The sequence below is a fragment of the Physella acuta genome, unplaced genomic scaffold (assembly GCF_028476545.2).
Source record: "Physella acuta isolate Inbredline_101_S28 unplaced genomic scaffold, ASM2847654v3 ptg000208l, whole genome shotgun sequence".
NCBI lineage: Eukaryota > Metazoa > Mollusca > Gastropoda > Physidae > Physella > Physella acuta.
In genome coordinates, this window is record NW_026731727.1 from 921850 (window position 1) to 945609 (window position 23760).

The window sequence follows — 23760 nt, forward strand, 5'->3', positions numbered from 1 at the left end:
CGAGTACCGATCGACCCCACACTGTTTCATTTGGTCGCGGTTTCGCGACTAAGCATTGTAGAAGCATAATCTTCATGCCCTTTTAAAGAGCGAATTCTAGCCTATTGTTTGATGTATAAATTGAAAAAATAACTTGTTTATTTCATTTAAAAATATAGTTTTTAAACTTTAAATGATATATACACGAAAACAAAGTCTGTTTCAATCTTTACACCGATGTAAAGTTCACTTTTATAACTACTTTGTGTTGTAAATTCACGTATTTCTCATTTACGGTCGCGAAGCTGTGCCCTCAATAAGCATATAACCCTCGAGTCAACTTTCAGCCCCAAGTGAGTAGCTCGCCGAACGGTTTTAAAGGTTGGTTTAATTAGTACAAGTTATTAATGAAAATTTGAACGATACTTCATTACTAGTCCACGGTTTTAGCGTGTGAACTACGCTTGTACACATGGTATGTTTAGACGTGAAGCTATTTAATTCAGGACATTCTATGGACTTAAAATATGGATGCACTAAACTATAAGACTATAAGATGCTAGTGTTTACTAATTCTTTAAAATCTATCGAATGGGATTAATAAAAGGATCGTATTACTAAAGTTGATCTGGACTATCACGTCAAAATTATGAATCGACAAATTCAAAATGGCCACCAGACAATCCTGGTTACTATGTGGACGAACTCAATTATTTACAGGGAACGAAGGTTAAACACTTATAAAATATTAATGAAACACAAAAGAAATTTATAATTATAATAACTATACATTTTTATCAATTTATTTAAAACAAAAGACACTAAATTTTAAGCACTAATGTGATTAATTTTTTTAATTTTCTGTTGTGCACTCTGATCCTGATTCCCCTGCTGAATAATGTGAAATGGTCTGCGCCAGTCTCCTTAATAAAATGTACCAGATCAATTTTTAGATGGTGATGCAGTTTATTAAGATCGCACATGTTGTGACTTAGTTTTAAATGTTATATTAGTTGTAAGTGTAAGTAGCACTAGTAGTGTTTCTCATTATTTATTTTATATGCGTATAGTAGTAACAATGAAGGACAGTTAAGTTGTCATATAGAATGTTGAGAACCACAGTATGGCATCTTCATCATTGGATATCTCAACTAGTGTGGCACAAGCAACGAATATTTCATTCAGTAGACCTACTACTACTAGATCTAATAAAAATATACTATCGAGTATAAATTACTTTTAACAAAAAGGCGTTTTCAGGCTTTTTCATGTTTCCAGTTATAGTTATAGGACAAATAGTAGGCTAACAATAGGCTAGTAGTAAATTTAATTATATTTTATCAATCACTAAATCAATTGTTTATTCCACAGCTGGAGACATTTATGATCGCCTATCCAGATCTTTCCTTGGAAGGTAAGATGCCCCCCCCCTACAGTTCCCAAAACATATCGATTACTCTTGATGCTCCACAAGATCAAGGTTGAGGAAAACAAGACTTACAAAGATGTAGAGTTGTAGTTTTAAAAACTTTTCCCCCCAAAGCAGCTATCAACCGGATAGGTTTGAAAAGAAACCAAATCATGTGGCATCAACTGCTGCATCACTTGGAGGCGGCAAGTCTTTATTAGACTACATTACATTACAACTCCCCTAAATTTAGATTCTGTTTCTCCTGCACTAGATAAATGTGTCATTTTTTAAAATAATATTTTAACTCACGTGACTTTTGAAAATAATGAACACATTCTTCTTGTTAATGTTACCAACACAATAGTTTTAGAGTTATTCTATGTCCAAAGCAAAAATTTAAAAAAATAGATTTTAAAAAAAAATTTTGTATGAAAATAAAAATGATAAAAAATGCATTCTTGTCATTTTCAATTATTTTTTTAACTTAGAAAGACTCACTTTAGATGACTGAAAAAAATTGGGCATATATATTACAAATTGTTCAGCAACTATACCAATTTCTACACTTCCATGTTATTTAGTTTAGAAAATATGGGTTCTCAAAAAATGGCACTTTTTGAAAATCCGTTTTGCTTTTTAAAAAATCGCATGACTTTTTTAGTTATTGAGATATTTTTTATAAAATTTGTGTCATAGAGCTTACAATTATAAGTTCTTTCAGGAGATACTCATTACAGAAGACTGCAATCAATAGTTAATTTCAGTTTGGACAACCTAATAAAAGTGACTGTATAAAAGTGACATTATAAACCTGACAGTATAAACCTGACAGTATAAACCTGAAAGTATAAAACTGACAGTATAAAACTGAAGCTATACTATAAGAGTGTTGTAAAGATTTTCAAGTGTAAAATGAAGTCCATACTATTCACAAAGAAATTTAGAAGCAACAACTTTAGGATTTTCTTCTCTGTGTTCCAACAGTTGGGCCATACTGTCCTCTAAGTACACCAGAACATCATACTTGGCTGGAAGACAAAAGTTTAATGGGCTTATAATGGAAAGCAAAAGTTTAATGGGCTTATAATGGAAAGCAAAAGTTTAATGGGCTTATAATGGAAAGCAAAAGTTTAATGGGCTTATAATGGAAAGCAAAAGTTTAATAGGCTTATAATGGAAAGCAAAAGTTTCATACTTTAAGCACAACCTGACCATACAACACAACCTGACCATACAATACAACCTGACCATACAACACAACCTGACCATACAACCTGACCATACAACGCAACCTGACCATACAACACAACCTGACCATACAACCTGACCATACAACACAACCTGACCATACAACACAACTTGACCATACAACCTGACCATACAATACAACCTGACCATACAATACAACCTGACCATACAACACAACTTGACCATACAACACAACCTGACCATACAACACAACCTGACCATACAACCTGACCATACAACCTGACCATACAACACAACCTGACCATACAACACAACCTGACCATACAACACAACTTGACCATACAACACAACCTGACCATACAACACAACCTGACCATACAACCTGACCATACAACACAACCTGACCATACAACACAACCTGACCATACAACACAACCTGACCATACAACCTGACCATACAACACAACCTGACCTTACAACCTGACCATACAACACAACCTGACCATACAACACAACCTCATCATACAACACAACTTGACCATACAACACAACCTGACCATACAACACAACCTGACCATAAAAACCTGACCATACAACCTGACCATACAACACAACCTGACCATACAACACAACCTGACCATACAACCTGACCATACAACCTGACCATACAACACAACCTGACCATACAACACAACCTGACCATACAACACAACTTGACCATACAACACAACCTGACCATACAACACAACCTGACCATACAACCTGACCATACAACACAACCTGACCATACAACACAACCTGACCATACAACACAACCTGACCATACAACCTGACCATACAACACAACCTGACCTTACAACCTGACCATACAACACAACCTGACCATACAACACAACCTGACCATACAACCTGACCATACAACACAACCTGACCATACAACACAACCTGACCATACAACCTGACCATACAACCTGACCATACAACACAACCTGACCATACAACCTGACCATACAATACAACCTGACCATACAATACAACCTGACCATACAACACAACCTGACCATGCAATAAAACCTGACCATACAACACAACCTGACCATACAACCTGACCATACAACACAACCTGACCATACAACACAACTTGACCATACAACCTGACCATACAATACAACCTGACCATACAACACAACCTGACCATACAATACAACCTGACCATACAACACAACCTGACCATACAACACAGCCTGACCATACAACACAACCTGACCTTACAACCTGACCATACAACACAACCTGACCATACAACACAACCTCACCATACAACACAACTTGACCATACAACACAACCTGACCATACAACACAACTTGACCATACAACACAACTTGACCATACAACCTGACCATACAACCTGACCATACAACACAACCTGACCATACAACCTGACCATACAACACAACCTGACCATACAACACAACTTGACCATACAACCTGACCATACAATACAACCTGACCATACAACACAACCTGACCATACAATACAACCTGACCATACAACACAACCTGACCATACAACCTGACCATACAACACAACCTGACCATACAACACAACCTGACCATACAACGCAACCTGACCATACCATACAACCTGACCATACAACACAACCTGACCATACAACACAACCTGACCATACAACCTGACCATACAACACAACCTGACCTTACAACCTGACCATACAACACAACCTGACCATACAACACAACCTGACCATACAACCTGACCATACAACACAACCTGACCATACAACACAACCTGACCATACAACCTGACCATACAACCTGACCATACAACACAACCTGACCATACAACCTGACCATACAATACAACCTGACCATACAATACAACCTGACCATACAACACAACCTGACCATGCAATAAAACCTGACCATACAACACAACCTGACCATACAACCTGACCATACAACACAACCTGACCATACAACACAACTTGACCATACAACCTGACCATACAATACAACCTGACCATACAACACAACCTGACCATACAATACAACCTGACCATACAACACAACCTGACCATACAACACAGCCTGACCATACAACACAACCTGACCTTACAACCTGACCATACAACACAACCTGACCATACAACCTGACCATACAACACAACCTGACCATACAACACAACTTGACCATACAACCTGATCATACAACCTGACCATACAACACAACTTGACCATACAACCTGATCATACAACCTGACCATACAACCTGACCATACAACACAACCTGACCATACAATACAACCTGACCATACAACACAACCTGATCATACAATACAACCTGACCATACAACACAACTTGACCATACAACCTGACCATACAACCTGACTTTACAGCCAATGTTTAAGTGTAAAATGCCAATGCAACATAACATACACATGATTTGGTACTTGACTAGACTGGAGTTCACATATTTGATATTTTAGTAGTTTATGTCATAAATGTTCCACTTAAGTAGCTCAGGTAATAAATTTGATTGTATAGTAGTTTAGATTACAGTGCAATTTGTTTTCTTTGTGTCTGTTTAATCAAACGCATATCTAAATTTTAATAAATTTAGGTATAGGGCTAATTTATAATTTACTTACCTAGGTATTTTTCTGCAGATATTGAAAAGTTGTCATCACTTGAATAACTACTAGATAAAGCCATTTTTCTGTTCTTTAATTAGAAAACAAATGTAGTCACTGAATAAAATTATAAGTATTAGAAGTTTATAAGTTACTATAGTGGGCATATATATTGTAAATTAGAACGGAAAAAATTACAATAAAGCCTATGCAATTGGAAATGGCTTTTTTTAATGGAAAGTAACCCTTTCGTGGATAACAGCAAAAAAAAAAAAAAAAAAAAAAAAAAAAAAAAAAAAAAAAAAATCCAAGGTATGAATTTTAAAATAACAGCCAAACAGTTAAAGCCATTGAATAGGTTCAAACTGTGCCACTCAGCATGACAGTCAGGCTAGTGTTAGTTTGTTATGTTAGTATTAGTAATCTGATAAACAATCTAGTTTTATGGTTATAAATTAGGGTTAGCATATATACATTAGCAATGGATAGTTCAGTTAACTAACTTCAGCAACCTAACAGAAACCTTACACCCCTTTTTATAAATAAAATTAATAAAAGTATTCATTAGTATTCATATCCCAATTAATAAATAATAATAGTTCATTAATAATAGGCCTAATAATTAATTTATTAGGTAATCTATAGTTTTAGGTAAGTAAAATCGGCAGAGGCTAGTAATGTGATATATATATCACAATATACTTCTATTAAAGCCTTAACAATGAGGCAACTTTGTCACACATTACTAGCCTCGGCTGATTTTACGCACCTAAAACGATAGATTACCATTTAGCCTATTTTTAGTGGATGATAATAGATACCGGTGTCTGATAAAGGAATCTTCTTTAAAAAAGGGGTGTAGAAATTTGAAATTAGGGTTAGGCATATGGTAGGACCAGGGTTGGGGTTAGGGTTAGGGTTAGCATTGAAATTAGCCAGCCATGTGGTGTGTATTTAGTTAACTAGAAGTAACCTAACACCCCTTTTTTAAAGAAGATTCCATTATTGGACACTGGTATAAAATACTATTAGTATTTAAAATTAGGTAATCTATCGTTTTAGGTACGTAAAATCGCCCGCGGTTAGTAATGTACGAAAAAGTTACCTCATTGTCAAGGCTTTAATAGAAGTATATTGTGATAGATTTGTGTCAAATATGATAGATAAATGAATAATAAACCTAAATCAACGGCTAAATATATCAATATGGGCAAGAAATTAACTTTAAACAGCAGTGTTTGCGAGCAGGATTTGCTATATAAAAAGCGGCCATCTGTAGGTTAGAGTGGCTTCCCCTGAATCTTGCACTATAAGTTTATAATTAAAAAAAAATAAACAAGATGGCTGCTATAGTAAATGAGCATGGTTGCATCTGTTGGAAACATCACTAGTCTACATTTATTACTGAAAAGTTTTAATTCAGTTGTTTAAAAACAGGTACATAAATAAAACAAGGAAACATTTTTGTATTTTTCAAAACATAAATCCTCCTCAAAATGTGAAATAATTATTGAAATTTAAGGAGTCACCTGTTTTTCACATTACTAGTCTCGGGCGATTTTACGTACCTTCTTCTTATACGTTCTTAATTTTTAGTGTTGGGAGGGATCGAGCCTTATTTGCCAGAGGGTTTGAACTCGAGACTTTTTTTATTTTTTTAATTTATCAACCATGAGCTTTGCCGACTCGACCATGCTTCCATCACAATTAAGGATTACGTGTCAACTGGTTATGCACCATTGAGGCCATTGACTCCGATTTCAGCCTGCATTTCTTTTTGGATTTGCTTCCATAGCCTTTGTCCAACCAAGAACAAACTACAAGGCAGCAGTTGTTTGATTTTGGAGTTGTCTCTCCTAGAAGAGTGGCTGTCCCCAGCTAACAAGCCTCATCTGCCCGAGGGTTCGAACTCAAGACTTTTCGGTTTAGCAAACTAAAATTATTTAGGCCTATTTAATTACTATTAGAGCCTAATAATATTTATTATGGTAATCTATTGTTTGGGTAGGTAAAATCACCCGCGGCTAGTAATGTACGAAAAAGTTACCTCATTGTCAAGGCTTTAATAGAAGTATATTGTCATATGTTTATGTCAAATATTATAGATAAATGAATAATAAACCTAAATCAATGGCTAAATATATCGATATAGGCCAAAAATTAACTTTAAACAGGAGTGTCTGAGAGCCAGATTTGCTATATAAACAGCAGCCATTTGTAAAATAGAGTGGCTTCCCCCTGAATCTCATGCCATAAGCTTATAAAAATAAAACTAAAACAAGATGGCTGCTATAGTAAATGAGCATGGTTGCATCTGTTGGAAACATTGCTAGTCTTCATTTATTACTGAAAAGTTTTAATACAATTGTTTAAAAACAGGTACATAAATGAAACAAGGAAACATTTTTGTATTTTAAAAAACATAAATCCTCCTCAAAATGTGAAAAAATTATTAAAATTTAAGGAGTCACCTGTATTTCACATTACTAGTCGCGGGCGATTTTATTACGTTCCTAAAACGATAGATTATCTTTATTTTATTTTATTATTGAATTTATTGTGACATTTTCGGACACTTCTGGGACAGTGGTATAAGAAATCCTCCCGATAATCTAACTAAAGCTAATGTAAAATTGGTAGATTATAAATGACGACTAACATTACAGTAACAGCACAGATTTTCACACCTTTAAAATTGAATAGAATGAACAATGAATATCTTATTTTATTGTAGGGTCACAGGGTAGCCATGTTGTTTATTATTGCTAAGCAAAGCGGTATGGCTAATGGCCCGCCTCAAAATATGTCAGCTACAAAACTCACATCAAATGCATTATTACTATTACTGAATGTACACGTAGTGTGTGTAATTTTTAAACTTGAAAAATTCTCAAAAAAATAAAATTAGAATGTAAAAAAAGACAGTAAAATCGTGATTTTACCAAAAAGACAATAAGAACTATTGTGTATTATTTTATTTGCGTTTCAAAGTTAAACTGACAACACACATGAAACATTTAGGCCCTTAGGGTGTTGGGGAATTGCGAGGAAATTTTGTTTTATTTCGTAGCAGAACGAACCCCCCCCCCCCCACTTTAAATTAACTAATTAATTAAGTAATGAGATTACAAATTTCCTGTATAATTTATTTTTACTATTACAGAAACAGCTGCGTTGTTTCAATACCACCTGCTCTCTTTATTGAATTAAACATTACACTTTTGACCCCGACCACGTTAGTAATTTTTTTTTTTTTTATGCGGTGGAGAAGAGGGAGGGCTAAATGCTCATTGAAACCGAGCAAAAATAATTCACCGAGGTATTGACCTTGAATGACGTTGTGGCATGCGGGTATACTTTTTCCCTTCGAAAAAACAAGGCAGTATATTAAGGTAGCGCTTATTAAGTCACGATGTAGATCTAGATTTAATGAGTAAAAGTGGGACGGTTCGAAATGTAGTCTATACCGACCCCTCAAACGGCGGTTGTTTTTTTTTTTCGCGCAGATTAGAAAACGTCAGAATGTTTAGAATTTTGAAATTTTAAAAATATAGATTCTTGTGTAAAATAATATTCTCTTTATGAACTCGCACTGACCCGTCTATCAAGACGGGATTTTTCTCCCGCTGACAAGAAAACGAGAGTGGCGGTCAGAGGATGTTAAGATAGTTTAATATAAAATCAAAATTACATGATTTTATTATTTTTCTTCCTCGCGAAAAAAAAAAAAAAGATTTTTTTTCATGTGTTGTAGTAGGTAGTCCAAACTGAAATTAACTATTGATTGCAGACTTCTGGAGTGAGTATGTCATGAAAGAACTTTTAATTGTAAGCTCTATGCCACAAATTTTATAAAAATATCTTAATAAATAAAAAAGTTATGCGATTTTTAAAAAAGCAAAATTTGGTAAAAAACTGATTTTTAAAAAGTGCCATTTTTGAGAACCCATATTTTCTAAACTAAATAACATAGAAGTGTAGAAATTGGTAAAGTTACTGCAAAGTTTGTAATATATATGCCCAATTTTTTTCAGTTATCTAAAATGAGTCTTTCTAAGGTAAAAAAATAATTGAAAATGACAAAAATGCGTTTTGGTCACTTTTATTTTTATAATTTTTTTTTTTTTTTTTTTTTTTTTTTTTTTTTTTTTTTTTTTTTTTTTTTGCTTTGTACATAGAATAACTCTAAAACTATTTTGTTGGTAACATTAACAGGAATAATGTGTTCATTATTTTCAAAAATCACATGAGTTAAAATATTATTTTAAAAAAATGCCACAGTTATCTATAGCAGGAGAAACAGAATCAAAATTTAGTGGAGTAATGTAATGTAATCTAATAAAGACGTGATGCCTACAAGTAATGCAGCAGTTGCTGCTACATTCAAACCTATTGGGTTGATAACTGCTTTGGGGGAACAGTTTTTAAAACGACAACTCCACATCTTTGTATGTCTTGTTTCCCCCAACCTTGATCTTGTGGAGCATCAAGAGTAAGTGATATGTTTTGGGAACTGTAGTTGGGGGGGGGGGGGGGGGGGGCTTGGCCTTCTTCCCTTCCCTTGTAAGGAAAGTTCTGGATAGGCCACCATAAATGTCTCCAGCTATGGAATAAATAATTGATTTAGTGATTAAATAAAATATAATTAGATTTACTACTAGCCTATTGTGTAGGCCTACTATTTATCCTGTGACTGTAGCTGGAAACATGAAAAAGCCTGAAAACACCTTTTTGTTAAAAGAAATTTATACTTGATAGTATATTTTGAACAATTGAATGAAATATTCGTTGTTTGTGCCACAATGGTTGAGATATCCAATGATGAAGATGCCATACTGTGGTTCTCAACATCATATAGGACAACTTAACTGTCCTTCAGTGTTACTATATACATATAAAATAAATAAATAATGAGAAATACTACTAGTACTACTTACACTTACAACTAATATAACATTTAAAACTAAGTCACAACATGTACAATCTTGTTAAATTGCACCACCATCTAAAAATTGATCTGGTACATTTTATCAAGGAGACTGGCGCAGACCATTTCACATTATTCAGCAGGGGAATCAGAATCAAAGTGCACAACAGAAAATTAAAAATTAATCACATTAGTCCTTAAAATTTAGTGTCTTTTGTTTAAATAAATTGATAAAAATTTATAGTTATTACAATTATAAGTTTCTTTTGTGTTTCAATAATATTTTATAAGTATTTAACCTTCGTTCCCTGTAAATAATTGAGTTCGTCCACATAGTAACCAAAAATGTCTGGTGGCCATTTTGAATTTGTCGATTCATAATTTTGACGCGATAGTCCAGATAAACTGTAGTAATACGACCCTATCATTAATCCGATTCGATAGATTTTAAAGAATTAGTAAACACTAGCATCTAATAGTTAAGTGCATCCATATTTTAAGTCCCTAGAATGTCCTGAATTAAATAGCTTCACGTTTAAACACACCATGTGTACAAGCGTAGTTCACGCGCTAAAACCGTGGACTAGTAGGGTTCAAATTTACATTAATAACGTGTGCTAATTAAACCAAACTGACATTCAAACTTAAAATTCATTTATTAAAATGGAAATGAAACTTTAAAAATGATACTTACAACTTGTTTGAAGGCTCTAGCAAGGGTAAAATCCGTTTAGCATCATCGGTCGTCAACCTTTAAAACCGTTCGGCGAGCAACTGACTCGGGGCTGAAAGTTGACTCGAGGGTTATATGCTTATTGAGGGTACGGCTTCGCGACCGTAAATCAGAAAGACTTGAATTTACAACACAAAGTAGTTATAAAAGTGAACTTTACATCGGTGTAAAGATTGAAACAGAATTAGTTTGTTTTCGTGTATATATCGTCATTTAAAGTTTAAAAACTGATTTTTTAAAATGAAATAAGCAAGTTATTTTTTCAATTTATACATCAAACGATAGACTAGAATTCGCTCTTTAAAATGACATTAAGATTATGCTTCTACGATGCTTCGTCGCGAAGCCGCAACCAAATGAAACAGTGTGGGGTCGATCGGTACACGCAAAACGGTGAAATTTGTTGACGAAACTGATACTTTTCAAACAAATATAAAACACATTCAAACATGTGTTACAGATATAAAAATACCAGATTACGACAGATAAAGGCTTAAACTTTATTGACATATAATTTTTATTCTTATAGGACAACTAGAAGTAGTGAAATTTTATTTTTGAAAACCGCGAAAACTGACCCTAAAACGCACTTTTTCGCCAGTTTGGACTACCTAGTTGTAGAGCAATTCCCCCCCCCCCCCCCCCCCCCCCCGATCACTAGAGACTAGAAATAGAAAATGCGCCAGGGGAAATTACTCTAATTTGAAAGATTGCAGCCCCTTGTATTTTCTGAAATTTGTTTTAAACACTGCTGTTATATATAAATTCATCTCAGGGTATTTTTAATTGGTTTGGTCCATGATTGCGATTTTTTAATTTAATCATCTAGATCTATAGAATTTTGTAAAATATACCATAATTATTAATTAAATGATTATGCACAAATGAAAGCCATATTCATAAGACATTACTAGCGTCTTCCAAATTTAGCCGTAGACCTAAAAACTAAAATCTACAATTTCTACATCATAATTCAATTAATTCATCTAGTATTCAACTCATAGTCTAAGATTAAGAAGTATTTAAGTATTTACTATTAAGTTAATCATTAAGTAAGTCTATGACATTGACATATTAGAATGATAGTTGATAGACTAGAGAGTAGACATAGATTTAGAAGATAAGAAGAGTCGGAATCTATCGTTTTACTTTTAGGTATGTAAAATTGCCCGCGACTAGATCTAGATCTAGTAATGTGAAAAACAGGCAACTCTTTAAAATAAAATAAAGCTATCTAGATCTGAAAATATATTCAAATCTAAACTAAAACTAAAATTATTTAATGACCTAACTGACTCATTGTAACATTTCTCATTCATCTATTATATTCTCTTTTTTATCTCATTGTGTATGATAACTATGTACCATTGTTTCTTTATTCCACATTTTTAGTGCTATGTGTTACTGCTATGTGTTATTGAATTGTTTTATTTGTTTAAACGGCCAATGTGAAAAAAGGCCTTTGTGCCTACAATTGTAACCGTTGTTTGAATAAATTTGAATAAATTTAATAATTATTTTACATTTTGAGGAGGATTTATGTTTTGAAAAATACAAAAAAATAAAAAATGTTTCGTTTATGTACCTGTTTTCATTAGTTTTAAACAATTGAATTAAAACTTTTTAGTAATAAATGAAGACTAGCGATCTTTCCAACAGATGCAACCATGCTCATTTACCTATTTACAATAGCAGCCATCTTGTTTATTTTTTTTTATTGTAAACTTATATAGCGCAAGATTCAGGGAAGCCAATCTAAATTACAGATGGCTGCTTTTTATATAGCAAATCCTGCTCGCAAACACTGCTGTTTAAAGTTAATTTCTTGCCTATATTGATATATTTAGCCATTGATTTAGGTTTATTATTCATTTATCTATAGTTAATAATTATAATATTTGACACAAATCTATCACAATATACTTCTATTAAAGCCTTGACAATGAGGTAACTTTTTCGTACATTACTAACCGCGGGCGATTTTACGTACCTAAAATGATAGATTAACGAAGAGTCTACTCTAGATCTAGATTACTCTAGAACGATAGTAATAATTATAATAATATTAGTATTATTATAATATTATTAGTTAATACTAAAGCCAATTGTTAGCGAATCTTAAGCTTAATAAAGACAGAGTTTAGGGCACCGACACATCACATTAAATCACATTAAATATTTAGTCCTAATTATTTATCTAGATTAGATATATCATATTAGATCTAATAAATTACCAGGGCTAGGCCTAACTAAATATTAAGAAATAAATAAAATCATTAGCCACTCTTCTAGGAGAGACAACTCCAAAATCAAACAACTGCTGCCTTGTAGTTTATCCTTGGTTGGACAAAGGCTATGGAAGCAAAATCCAAAAAGAAAAGCAGTCTGAAATCTGAGTCAATGGCCTCAATGGCGCATAACCAGTTGACACGTAATCCTTAATTGTGATGGAAGCATGGTCGAGTCGACAAAAGCTCATGGTTGATAAATTCGAAAAAAGTCTTGAGTTCAAACCCTCTGGCAGATAAGGCTCGATCCCTCCCAACACTAAAAATTAAGAACGTAGAAGAAGAAAGAAGATTAGCCTAAATTATGAAAATTAAATCAGTGAGAATTAGAGTATTATATTAATTTAATAATTAGGCCTAAATATATCAAACCAGCAAAAGTGATGCCCTGGATGGTAGTGTATAATATTAATAGTGTATATTTTAAAATGCTAAAGCTCTTTAAAAAAGTAGATTGCCTCATTTACTTTTAAAATACAGAGACTATTTCTTGATTTCATTGCAAATAATAATCATTCGTTCATTAGAAGTTGTAACCTGCTTGAGCAATGGTCTTAGACCAAATACACATTCTATTGCTAGACCACTCCATTTCTTAAAAATAACTATAACATTAGTAGTAATTACTCTTGAAGTTACTAGCTGTGAAGTTTTTTTGTTTTCCAGATGATTTTGTGATTGAACCATTGATTGAAGATGTACCAGACGAGGGCGTGTGCATGACAACCATTGATTGAAGATGTCCAAGTCTGTGTTAACATTAAATGTTGGTGGAGTACTCTATACAACCACTACAGCCACCCTGTTGAAGTTTCCTGAATCTATGCTGGGCTCTCTGCTTGGCCGTGGTATGCCAAGCACTAAAGATGCAAATGGTCATCTTTTTATTGACAGAGATGGTCATACCTTCAGACACATTCTCAATTTTTTAAGATGCTCCCAGCTGTGCCTGCCAGCCAACTTTAAAGAGTTAGACCTGCTGAGTGCTGAGGCGGACTTCTATCAGATCTCTCCTCTCATAGACGCCATCAATGACTTGAGAGATAAGAGGAAAGGGCACACATTTTACTTAGAGATAATTGAAGTTAGAACAGGCTCAACAGCCACAATGCCAACGTGTAATTCAAGGGTCAAGACTATTTTACTGGGGCGCACAGACATTCTTCTCACCCTGCCCCCTGTTGTCATTGGCTCTGATAGCAGTGAAAGGTTGAGCTGTAAAGAGCCGTATGAGTACACAGAACTTGAGTTGTTTGGCAGCCCTGTGCGCCTAAGGGTTGGGGAAGAGCTACATAATTTAGGCTGGACTTTAATTTCCTCAGATCTTTCAACTTCTTCAGGCTTTGATAATAAATCTCAAATAGGCATGAGCCTTATCATAGAACATACATTTAGAGATAGATGGTGTCGAGAGTTTGCTCCAGATGAACCAATCAAAATAAATCCAAATCATACCATGTTATTGGAGGATGCCAATGTGTGACTCATCAAGGATGTGTCCTTGCTACCATTCAGCTGCATTGATTTCATCTGTCCCTCCAACTAGGACAGGCTAGCAGCTCATACACCTGCATTGATTTCATCTGTCTTTCCAACTAGGACAGGCTAGCAGCTCATACAGGTGCATTGATTTCATCTGTCCTTCCAACTAGGACAGGCTAGCAGCTCATACAGGTGCATTGATTTCATCTGTCCTTCCAACTAGGACAGGCTAGCAGCTCTAACTTATGAAACTGTTCTTTTGTATGAACTGTTCTTTTTGTTCTAAAATGTCTTGTTTATTGCTCTAAAGAATGCATTTGTATTTAAGTGATTAGATCAAAGTTGTTCTAAATTTCCAAGTTTGTCTGGCTAATTGCCTATTGGAGTATTGAATCTGTTCAATGAAAAATGTGAATGACAGACGTAACTCTGTTGTGTAGAGTTTCAGCTGTAGTAGTCTGTTGTGTAGAGTTTCAGCTGTAGTAGTCTGTTGTGCAGAGTTTCAGCTGTAGTAGTCTGTTGTGCAGAGTTTCAGCTGTAGTAGTCTGTTGTGCAGAGTTTCAGCTGTAGTAGTCTGTTGTGCAGAGTTTCAGCTGTAGTAGTCTGTTGTGCAGAGTTTCAGCTGTAGTAGTCTGTTGTGCAGAGTTTCAGCTGTAGTAGTCTGTTGTGCAGAGTTTCAGCTGTAGTAGTCTGTTGTGTAGAGTTTCAGCTGTAGTAGTCTGTTGTGCAGAGTTTCAGCTGTAGTAGCTGTAGTATTCAGCTGGGTGAATTTTGTTTTTGTTGGCTGGGTTTGCGTGAGTGCTTAACCCTTTCCCCGGCAACATATTTGGTACCCTGTCCCCGGCAACTGGGTGGATCACACCCAAAGACTTTCTTATAGTAAATTCTTTTCTTTGTTCATTGTGGGGTGGGTAACAATACTGACACAGTTGAGGTATTTAGGGAACAGAGGCCATGGGGAACACAAGACATGTTGTCAATGGGAGAGCTGTAATATGATAGTAATATGATACTAGTGGTTGGTGGGATTCTCAAGCTAGAGTTAACCTGTGGGTGGACACATGTAGTGATTTATACTCTTTGCTAGAGCTCTGACTTGCAGTTACAGACAGAACTGTAGTTTAGAGTTACAATAGGTTAATGAAATGCAGGGGTAAGATTGCCTGTGGGAGGACATTTATAGTGATTTGTACTCTTTTAGGGAGCTCTAGAATGTAGATAGAGACATTCGAGCCTTTTAGAGTAACTTGACATTTACCTCATTAGGAGTACGAATGAGGACAAAAAGGCAAAACAACTTTGTAATGCTGCTTGTAAGTTAATACTGGGCAATTAATTGATCAAACTGGAAGTGGGGTGGGTGTTCTACAGGTTGTGACCCTGAGAGTAAGGTTTATAAATAGTCACAAACGTTATTGAGAACACAACAGAAACAAGTCTTGAACGCTTTTGTCTAAACTCAAGTGCTAATGATAAAGGAATATATTTGCCAGTTTTAGTATAGCAGGTGAAAATGACCAACAAGTTTTGAGTCTGAACTATTAGTATCAGAGGTAGAAGATGAAGAATGACAGCCATCAGTATCAGAGGTAGAAGATGAAGAATGGCAGCCAACAGTATCAAGCAGCTCTGATGACGAGGTCTACCCACTATACTGCATTTCAACTATCAATAATGTGTCAACAGTTGGCACTCATAATGAAATGAAACGGCTGGTGCAAAGTGAAGAAAAAGAAATATTTTCAGGAAAGACAAAGTAACAGTACACTAGACCACTGCCTGAAGTGCTAATCCCAGGAAATTTACAAACAGTCTGACCCTAAATATTTCTTCTGTGCATGAATACAAAAAATAATACAACCAATATTTGACTGCATTAGCAGAGATGGAGAGAAAGCAAGAGGAGACACTGGCACTCTGCAGAATAACAATTTAGTTGTATGTCAATTCAGTTCTGCTTATGGAAGTTTTTGAAGGCAGAATTTTCTATGAAGAAATTCAGCAACCTTCTGGGTCATATTCACTTCACAACAATAACACTAACAGTCCATCAGGCTCATGGTATATTTGCTTCCATTATGGTAGATATTCCATTCAAATTTAGAAAGGTGTTATGTTTCTGGAGAGATCATTACTAATTAGCAAGTGGTTGATTTTAGAGGTGGGAGTAGATTTATCCAATACATACCAAGCAATTCCGATAAGTATGGAATTAAAATATTTTGGACATGTGACTCATGTAACACCACTAAAAGGGTGGCCATATTTTATAAAAAAAAAACAACTAAAGTTCCCTGCCAGCAAAAGGAAATGTCCAGTTATTTTAATTTTAACTAACAACTGTGCTCTCTGAGGTGCACATTTTTAAAACGTGTTAATGTTCTAATATTTTGTTACTAAAGTTGATTACTTCAATTGGTTTGATATTTTTGTTACTCAAATACCTTCAGATTGTTAATTTATAGTTAAACTTTGAAAATGTAACACAATGACTTAACCCACAATGAGTAAAATCAAATTGTTAGAAGCCAGTTTATAAGTTATACATTTTTTTTTTCATTCAAAATTGTGTACGGGTGTGTAGCACCCAGTTGCCAGGGACCGTATAAAAAAATTTCAAACCCTCATAAAAAAAATTTTTACGCATATTTTTAAAATTTACAACCTCCAATGTGTTCATCCTAACCACCTTATAGATGGGAATGAGGCCCAGAAAAATTTATAAAACGAGACTCGAGATATGAGCAAAAATATAGCGACTTCGGGTCGATTACACCCAGTCGCCGGGGAAAGGGTTAAGTACAGGACATGTTACTTGCTTGCGTGAGTGATTAAGTAGAGAACATGTTACCTGCTTGTGTGAGTGCATAAGTAGAGAACATGTTACCTGCTTGTGTGAGTGCTTAAGTAGAGAACATGTTACCTGCTTGAGTGAGTGCTTAAGTAGAGAACATGTTACCTGCTTGTGTGAGTGCTTAAGTAGAGAACATGTTACCTGCTTGAGTGAGTGCTTAAGTAGAGAACATGTTACCTGCTTGTGTGAGTGCTTAAGTAGAGAACATGTTACCTGCTTGTGTGAGTGCTTAAGTAGAGAACATGTTACCTGCTTGATAAATCCAGATGTCTGATGTTGTCAGCCTTATAGACCTTTTTATCACTATCAGCCACACTCTCTCATGCTCAGGCCATTGTGGAATTTTGTGTCTTCTCTAAAATTGTTATTCTTTCGTTTGGTTGATCATGTTCATGTATGATTGAAGATTTTTATAATGTATGTAGATACTGTTAAATTAAATAATGTAATGCCTGTTATGTTAAAATTGTAAAACAAATTTTATCTGAATGCAATATTGCCCATTAGTGTTAAAAATAATTAAATTTTAAAAATCTATTTCTCAGTTAAATAATTGATTGAAATGAGTTTGTCCTAACACCCTTCATCAACTGCCCGTCTGAAAGTGTCTGGGAATGCTGTTGGGAGCCACTGGTTACACTACCATAGGCACCCCGGGTGGCACCCCTTGTTGTGTGTAATGGGAGCCACTGGTTACACTACCATAGGCACCCCGGGTGGCACCCCTTGTTGTGTGTAATGGGAGCCACTGGTTACACTACCATAGGCACCCCGGGTGGCACCCCTTGTTGTGTGTAATGGGAGCCACTGGTTACACTACCATAGGCACCCCGGGTGGCACCCCTTGTGGGTGTAATGGGAGCCACAGGTTACACTACCATAGGCACCCCGGGTGGCATCCCTTGTTGTGTGTAATGGGAGCCACTGGTTACACTACCATAGGCACCCCGGGTGGCACCCCTTGTTGTGTGTAATGGGAGCCACTGGTTACACTACCATAGGCACCCCGGGTGGCACCCCTTGTTGTGTGTAATGGGAGCCACTGGTTACACTACCATAGGCACCCCGGGTGGCACCCCTTGTTGTGTGTAATGGGAGCCACTGGTTACACTACCATAGGCACCCCAGGTGGCACCCCTTGTTGTGTGTAATGGGAGCCACTGGTTACACTACCATAGGCACCCCGGGTGGCACCCCTTGTTGTGTGTAATGGGAGCCACTGGTTGCACTACCATAGGCACCCCGGGTGGCACCCCTTGTTGTGTGTAATCACATATTTGAACTAGCAGGCTGGTGCAGTTTTTGATTCAAGTAGTCCCTGACCCTTCAGTTGCCCGGCATATCACCTTGGGCTGCTGACACTGGACATTTAAACCTAGCAGTATTGCTAATTTAATACGAGCATTATAAATGTTAAATCGATATTCGAATCATTACTAACCAAGAGATTTCTTTTTTCCCTTCTCTGATGTAATAACTGTCTGTGGAACAGCCTGAGTGGTATAAAGAGATGGCTCGCCTGCTATCGCACAAGTCTTCAGGCAGCTCCAGAGTTTCTTCCAGGCATCTCTTCGGGGGGGCTTCGCCCCCCCCCCGAAAAATTTTTACCGCCCCCCCGAACGAAAGGAAATTTATATAGAAAAAATATACTTTTAACAGTGTCCGCCCCCCCGAAGAAAGTTTACCGCCCCCCCGAAGATTTCAAGTGCCCCCCCCCCCCGGAGAAAAAAGTCTGGAAGAAACACTGGGCAGCTCCTGGCTCGCCTGCTATCGCGCAAGTCTTCAGGGCAGCTCCTGGATTCAAGTCTATACGACTTGAGCCGCCCACTACCAATGGTTGCATAGCTTATGTTAGATAGATCCAAGGTCACACGGCATAGAACTTAATCACACAAGACCCCCATATTCCAAGGTTATATGCAAATAACGACATTTGAGAAATTATAAATAACCTTAACCACACCCAACCAAAAACACAGACATAGACATAATCCCTCTCTCCTCCTCGTACTTCTACTCTTAAAAAAACATAAACCAACTTTCACCAGTCCCAACCACAAATAAACCCGATCCTCTCACTACACTTCTACTCTAAGAAAACATAAACCAACTTTCACCAGTCTCATACACATAAACCAAATCTAACAGCTACTTCAAACATAAATAAACCCTTTCCGCCTAAAAACAACCACATAAACACAGACATGAAAAAACAGAAACCCTAAACCTCACCACAAACATAAGCACAAATTTGGGGGGGGGGGGGGGGGGACGATGGACGGACGACGACACTGGTAAAAAGAATAATCTATATAAATTCCATTTGGAGTCATCCATAAATGACGTCACGCTTTTTTGGACGATTTTTACCTCATCCCCTCCGTCACACATTGTCACAAAAAGCCCCACCGAACAAAATGGAATTTATATAGAAAATATATACTTTTAACAGTGTCCGCGCTCCCCCCCCCCCGAAAATATTTCAAGTCCCCCCCCCCGGAGAAAAAAGTCTGGGAGAAACACTCCCCCCCCCCCTTAAATTGACTTCACACATCAGCCGACAATCCCCCTAAAAATTGCAGTTGAATTTTTCTTAAAATACGATATTTTTCCAAAATCTTGTCTGAACTCTTGTAATTCCTATTACAGCTCATTAAAATAGTTTTCTAAAACGCGAAATAACGGCTAAAAATCATTTTCTAACATTGCTTTTTCATAATGCAAAAGTGTGACGTCACACCATTTGAACCGCCGCCCCCCCCCCCCCTCATCACACACCGTCACTAAATTACGGACCCCCCTCCCCCCTACGAGTAGTGTGGTGTCATTTATGGACCACCCCTTTCGAGGGGGGGGGGACAGAGCCCCCGAAGGGATGCCTGGAAGAAACTCAGTATATATATATATATATATATATATATATATATATATATATATATATATATATATATATATATATATATATATATATATATATATATATATATCAGGGGCGTAGCGAGGGGGGGGGGGGGCGGGGGGTGCGGACCGCACCGGGTGACACCATTTAGGGGGGTGACACCAAGGCAAAAAATAGCAAAATATATAGAGAAAAACTTGAGGGGGGGGTGCAAATCGAAAGTTTGAGGGGGGGGGGGGCGCAAATCGAAAACTTGAAAGTTTGTCCCCGGGAAGGGTCGCAACGACTCTGGGGGGGGGGGTGGTGACACCATTAAGTGCCGCACCGGGTGACACCCGACCTCGCTACGCCACTGATATATATATATATATATATATATATATATATATATATATATATATATATATATATATATATATATATATATATATATATATATATATATATATATATATATATATATATATATATATATATATAATGACAGTTTTATAGTTACTGCTGTTGAACGCTCTGCGGAAAAGCAAAATATAAATAATGGCAGAAATGAGGTAGCCTATATATGGCACGATTATAACACTTCCTCTATACTATACTCTATAGCAGGGGTCTCCAAACTACGGCCCGCGGGCCGGATGCGGCCCGCGAAGTCCTCTCATCCGGCCCGCGGAGATCTTTATGTCCAAGGAAAAATCGTTTGTTGGTGATGGCTGAGGAACTTTGCCCAGAAAAATCAAAGACATGCCTGGAAGAAACTGGCCCCCGAACTGAAGTTTGATGGTTAATTCGGCCCTCAGACTGAAAAGTTTGGAGACCCCTGCTCTATAGTACTCTATACTCTGTATACGAGAAAGTTAAAAGAAAAGAAATTGGTCTGCTAGGCTTGTGTTAACAATTCGAAAAACATGGGTTACGTACCTTTTCTAGAGGAAGTCTTCTTTTTTCTCCGTAAAATTCCGAGAGCGAATTGTAAGGGGAAAAAGTCGGTCGGCTGCTACTGCTAGAATGCTAGATATAGACTTGGCCTAGTCAAATTTTCCGCAGTCGGCACATCAAAAGAGTATGTTCTGTGAGGTTGTGCCCCATTTATTAGGAACACCTGTTGGAGTATTTCGAGTTATGGATGTTGCAAATGTTGTAAAACAAGTATTCTTTGCCTCGAGTGTGAACATGAGATAGAAAATTGACTATCAGTTAATCGGTATCGTACTAACTATCGTATCGTTGTATTTATTTAATCTAGAATTCTAGATCTAGATCTAAATCTAGCTTCTAGAGTTCTAGAAACTCTAGATCTAGAATCTAGATCTAGATATCTATCTAGATCTAGTCTAGATCTAGCTAAATAGATTCTACGTGAAAAAAAATCGGTCGAGACTAGATTACTAGATCTAGTAGATCTAGAATCTAGTAATGTGAAAAAAAGGTGACTCATTAAATTCAAGTATTCTAGATCTATTTCACATTTTTAGGAGGATTCATGTTTTGAAAGTTACAAAAATGTTTCATAGTTTGCATTAGTCATTCTCATTAGGCCTAGGCCTAATGTTTTTTTTAATGTAGAATTCTACCTGTTTCTAAAAAATCGTATTAAAACTTTCGGAGTGACTACTCGGAAGAAGATTTTTCTCCCCCATGTCTCCACTTAGTCGGCAAAAGATAGCTCTGCGCATGCGCAGTGACCTATGGCTAGGGTTAAGGCTTAAGGATAGGATTAGGGATAGGATTAGGGCTAGGGTTATCGGTTATGGTTAGGGATAGGGTTAGGGATAGGATTAGGGTTGTGTTAGGGTTCTGCGGTTGTAAACACACGCATGCGCAGTACCATCGAAAACATCGCCGCGATGGCAAGTGGTAGTTTCTCTCCATTGTGCATGTGTATCTCATTCCGGCTAGCAGCGTCCTAAAACTTTTCAGTAATAAATAAAGACTAGATCTAGATCTAGCGATGTTTTTATCAGATGCAACCAAGTTTATTTGTCATTTACTTTAGTAGCGATCTTGATTCTTGTTTGTTTTTGGTTTTTTTTTGGTAAAACAATAGAGATTCAGGGGAAACAACTCTAACTTACAGATGGTCGCTGTTTACATAGCAAATCTTGCTGGCAAGCACTTCTGTTTAAGGTTAATTTCTGGCCTAGATTGACTATATTAATATATTTTTATATTTAGCCATTGATTTTGGTTTATTATTCAGTTATCTTTAATATTTGACTCAAATATATCACAATATACTATATACTAATACAAGCCAACCCGCGGCGTATCATACACCGCTATTTAGTTGTTTTATTTTCTACTTTTCAGTAATTCATAATTTGTGAATTTGACAGTACCAATGCTATTGAAACTATTTGCTAAAACCCTCCTTCCCCCCCCCCCCCCCCATGAAAGCAGCCTCCTCTTAGCTACTTCCCCTAAGTGTAAAATCGTTTCAAACTAAATTATCTGCCCCTAATAGCCTTCACTAAACCCGGCTCTACGATTGTAAACATTTAGCGTGAACCACAGCTCATCAGACCATGTGGGGGTGGTAGCGATATGCCTAGAGAGTAAGAGAGGGGGCTGCTAGGCGCTCTTACAGCTTGGTGTTTTCTATGGGCTCCAAGAAGAGAATTATATATACAGATACTTCTATTAAAGCCTTAACATTACAATGAAGCAACTTTTTCGCACATTACTAGCCTCGGCTTATTTTCCGCACATAAAAAACGATAGATTACTGAAAATGAAAATGTAGTTTAATTAATAAGTTTATTGTGTACTAAATGTAGACTATCATCAATATTATGTCTTTATTATTTAATTAGCTTAGAGACTAGAATAATAATCTATAGGCCTTATAATTATTAATTATTAGCTAGGGCCTATTCCTATTCATATCAAATTGATTATTTATCTTACTTGATTTTAAGATCTGTTCTTAGATCTGCGTAATAATATTGAATATAAGTTATAGGCCTAGACTATAAATAATCTATATTAGATCAAGAATCTAGATCTATAATAATTTAATAGTAATAGGGCCTAAGTAATAAGACATAAGAGTAAGACATGAATTAAGATGTTAAAGACGGATGAATTAAACTATTTAAAACAGATCTATATAGCTCTTAAGTTTAGATTGATAATAGACGACTCTCTAGCTAGTGTAGCTAGACTGAGTCTAGACTCTAGTTTAGCCCCAAGGAATGAGAGTTTAAGGCCAAATTTAAGTTAATTTAGTAGTCTTAACTGTTAATTTATTTTTTCTATCACATTAAATCATTTTTAAAAAGTAGATCTTGATCTATACCTTTTACTCTTACGTCTGTGAATGATAAAA

The 23760-nt window shown here is 36.1% G+C and overlaps 3 protein-coding genes across 18 annotated transcripts in view; 2 read left to right on the forward strand and 1 right to left on the reverse strand.

Annotated features, from left to right (window-relative positions):
- Window positions 1-18032, forward strand: part of LOC131937346 (BTB/POZ domain-containing protein KCTD6) — a 69802-nt gene extending 51770 nt beyond the window's left edge. Inside the window, exons 2-3 of one of the 6 annotated variants that reach the window (XR_009386214.1) lie at window positions 13867-16235; window positions 16272-18032. Coding sequence is in view for 5 of the 6 variants with exons in the window: in XM_059294684.1 (XP_059150667.1) it covers window positions 13940-14683 (744 nt within the window). In the remaining variant the exon portion in view is untranslated. The other 5 variants (XM_059294688.1, XM_059294685.1, XM_059294687.1 and 2 more) reach the window with 5 other exon arrangements.
- LOC131937344 (centriolar satellite-associated tubulin polyglutamylase complex regulator 1) overlaps window positions 1-21377 on the reverse strand; it is a 52805-nt gene extending 31428 nt beyond the window's left edge. For 6 of the 11 annotated variants that reach the window (XM_059294678.1, XM_059294672.1, XM_059294679.1 and 3 more), the window contains exons 1-3: window positions 7940-8027; window positions 5271-5343; window positions 2316-2418 (exon numbers count right to left, since the gene is read on the reverse strand). In XM_059294678.1, coding sequence (XP_059150661.1) covers window positions 2316-2418; window positions 5271-5334 — 167 coding nt within the window. In that variant the 5' untranslated portion in view covers window positions 5335-5343; window positions 7940-8027. Of the gene's footprint in view, window positions 1-2315; window positions 2419-5270; window positions 5370-7911; window positions 8028-8407; window positions 8433-21353 lie in introns of those variants that run through there. The other 5 variants (XM_059294677.1, XM_059294673.1, XM_059294674.1 and 2 more) reach the window with 5 other exon arrangements.
- Window positions 21378-21402: 25 nt separating this feature from the next.
- LOC131937347 (kinesin-like protein KIF21A) overlaps window positions 21403-23760 on the forward strand; it is a 52214-nt gene continuing 49856 nt past the window's right edge. The window contains exon 1 of the mRNA XM_059294690.1: window positions 21403-21636. The gene's annotated coding sequence lies outside the window, so the exon portion shown is untranslated. The remainder of the gene's footprint in view (window positions 21637-23760) is intronic.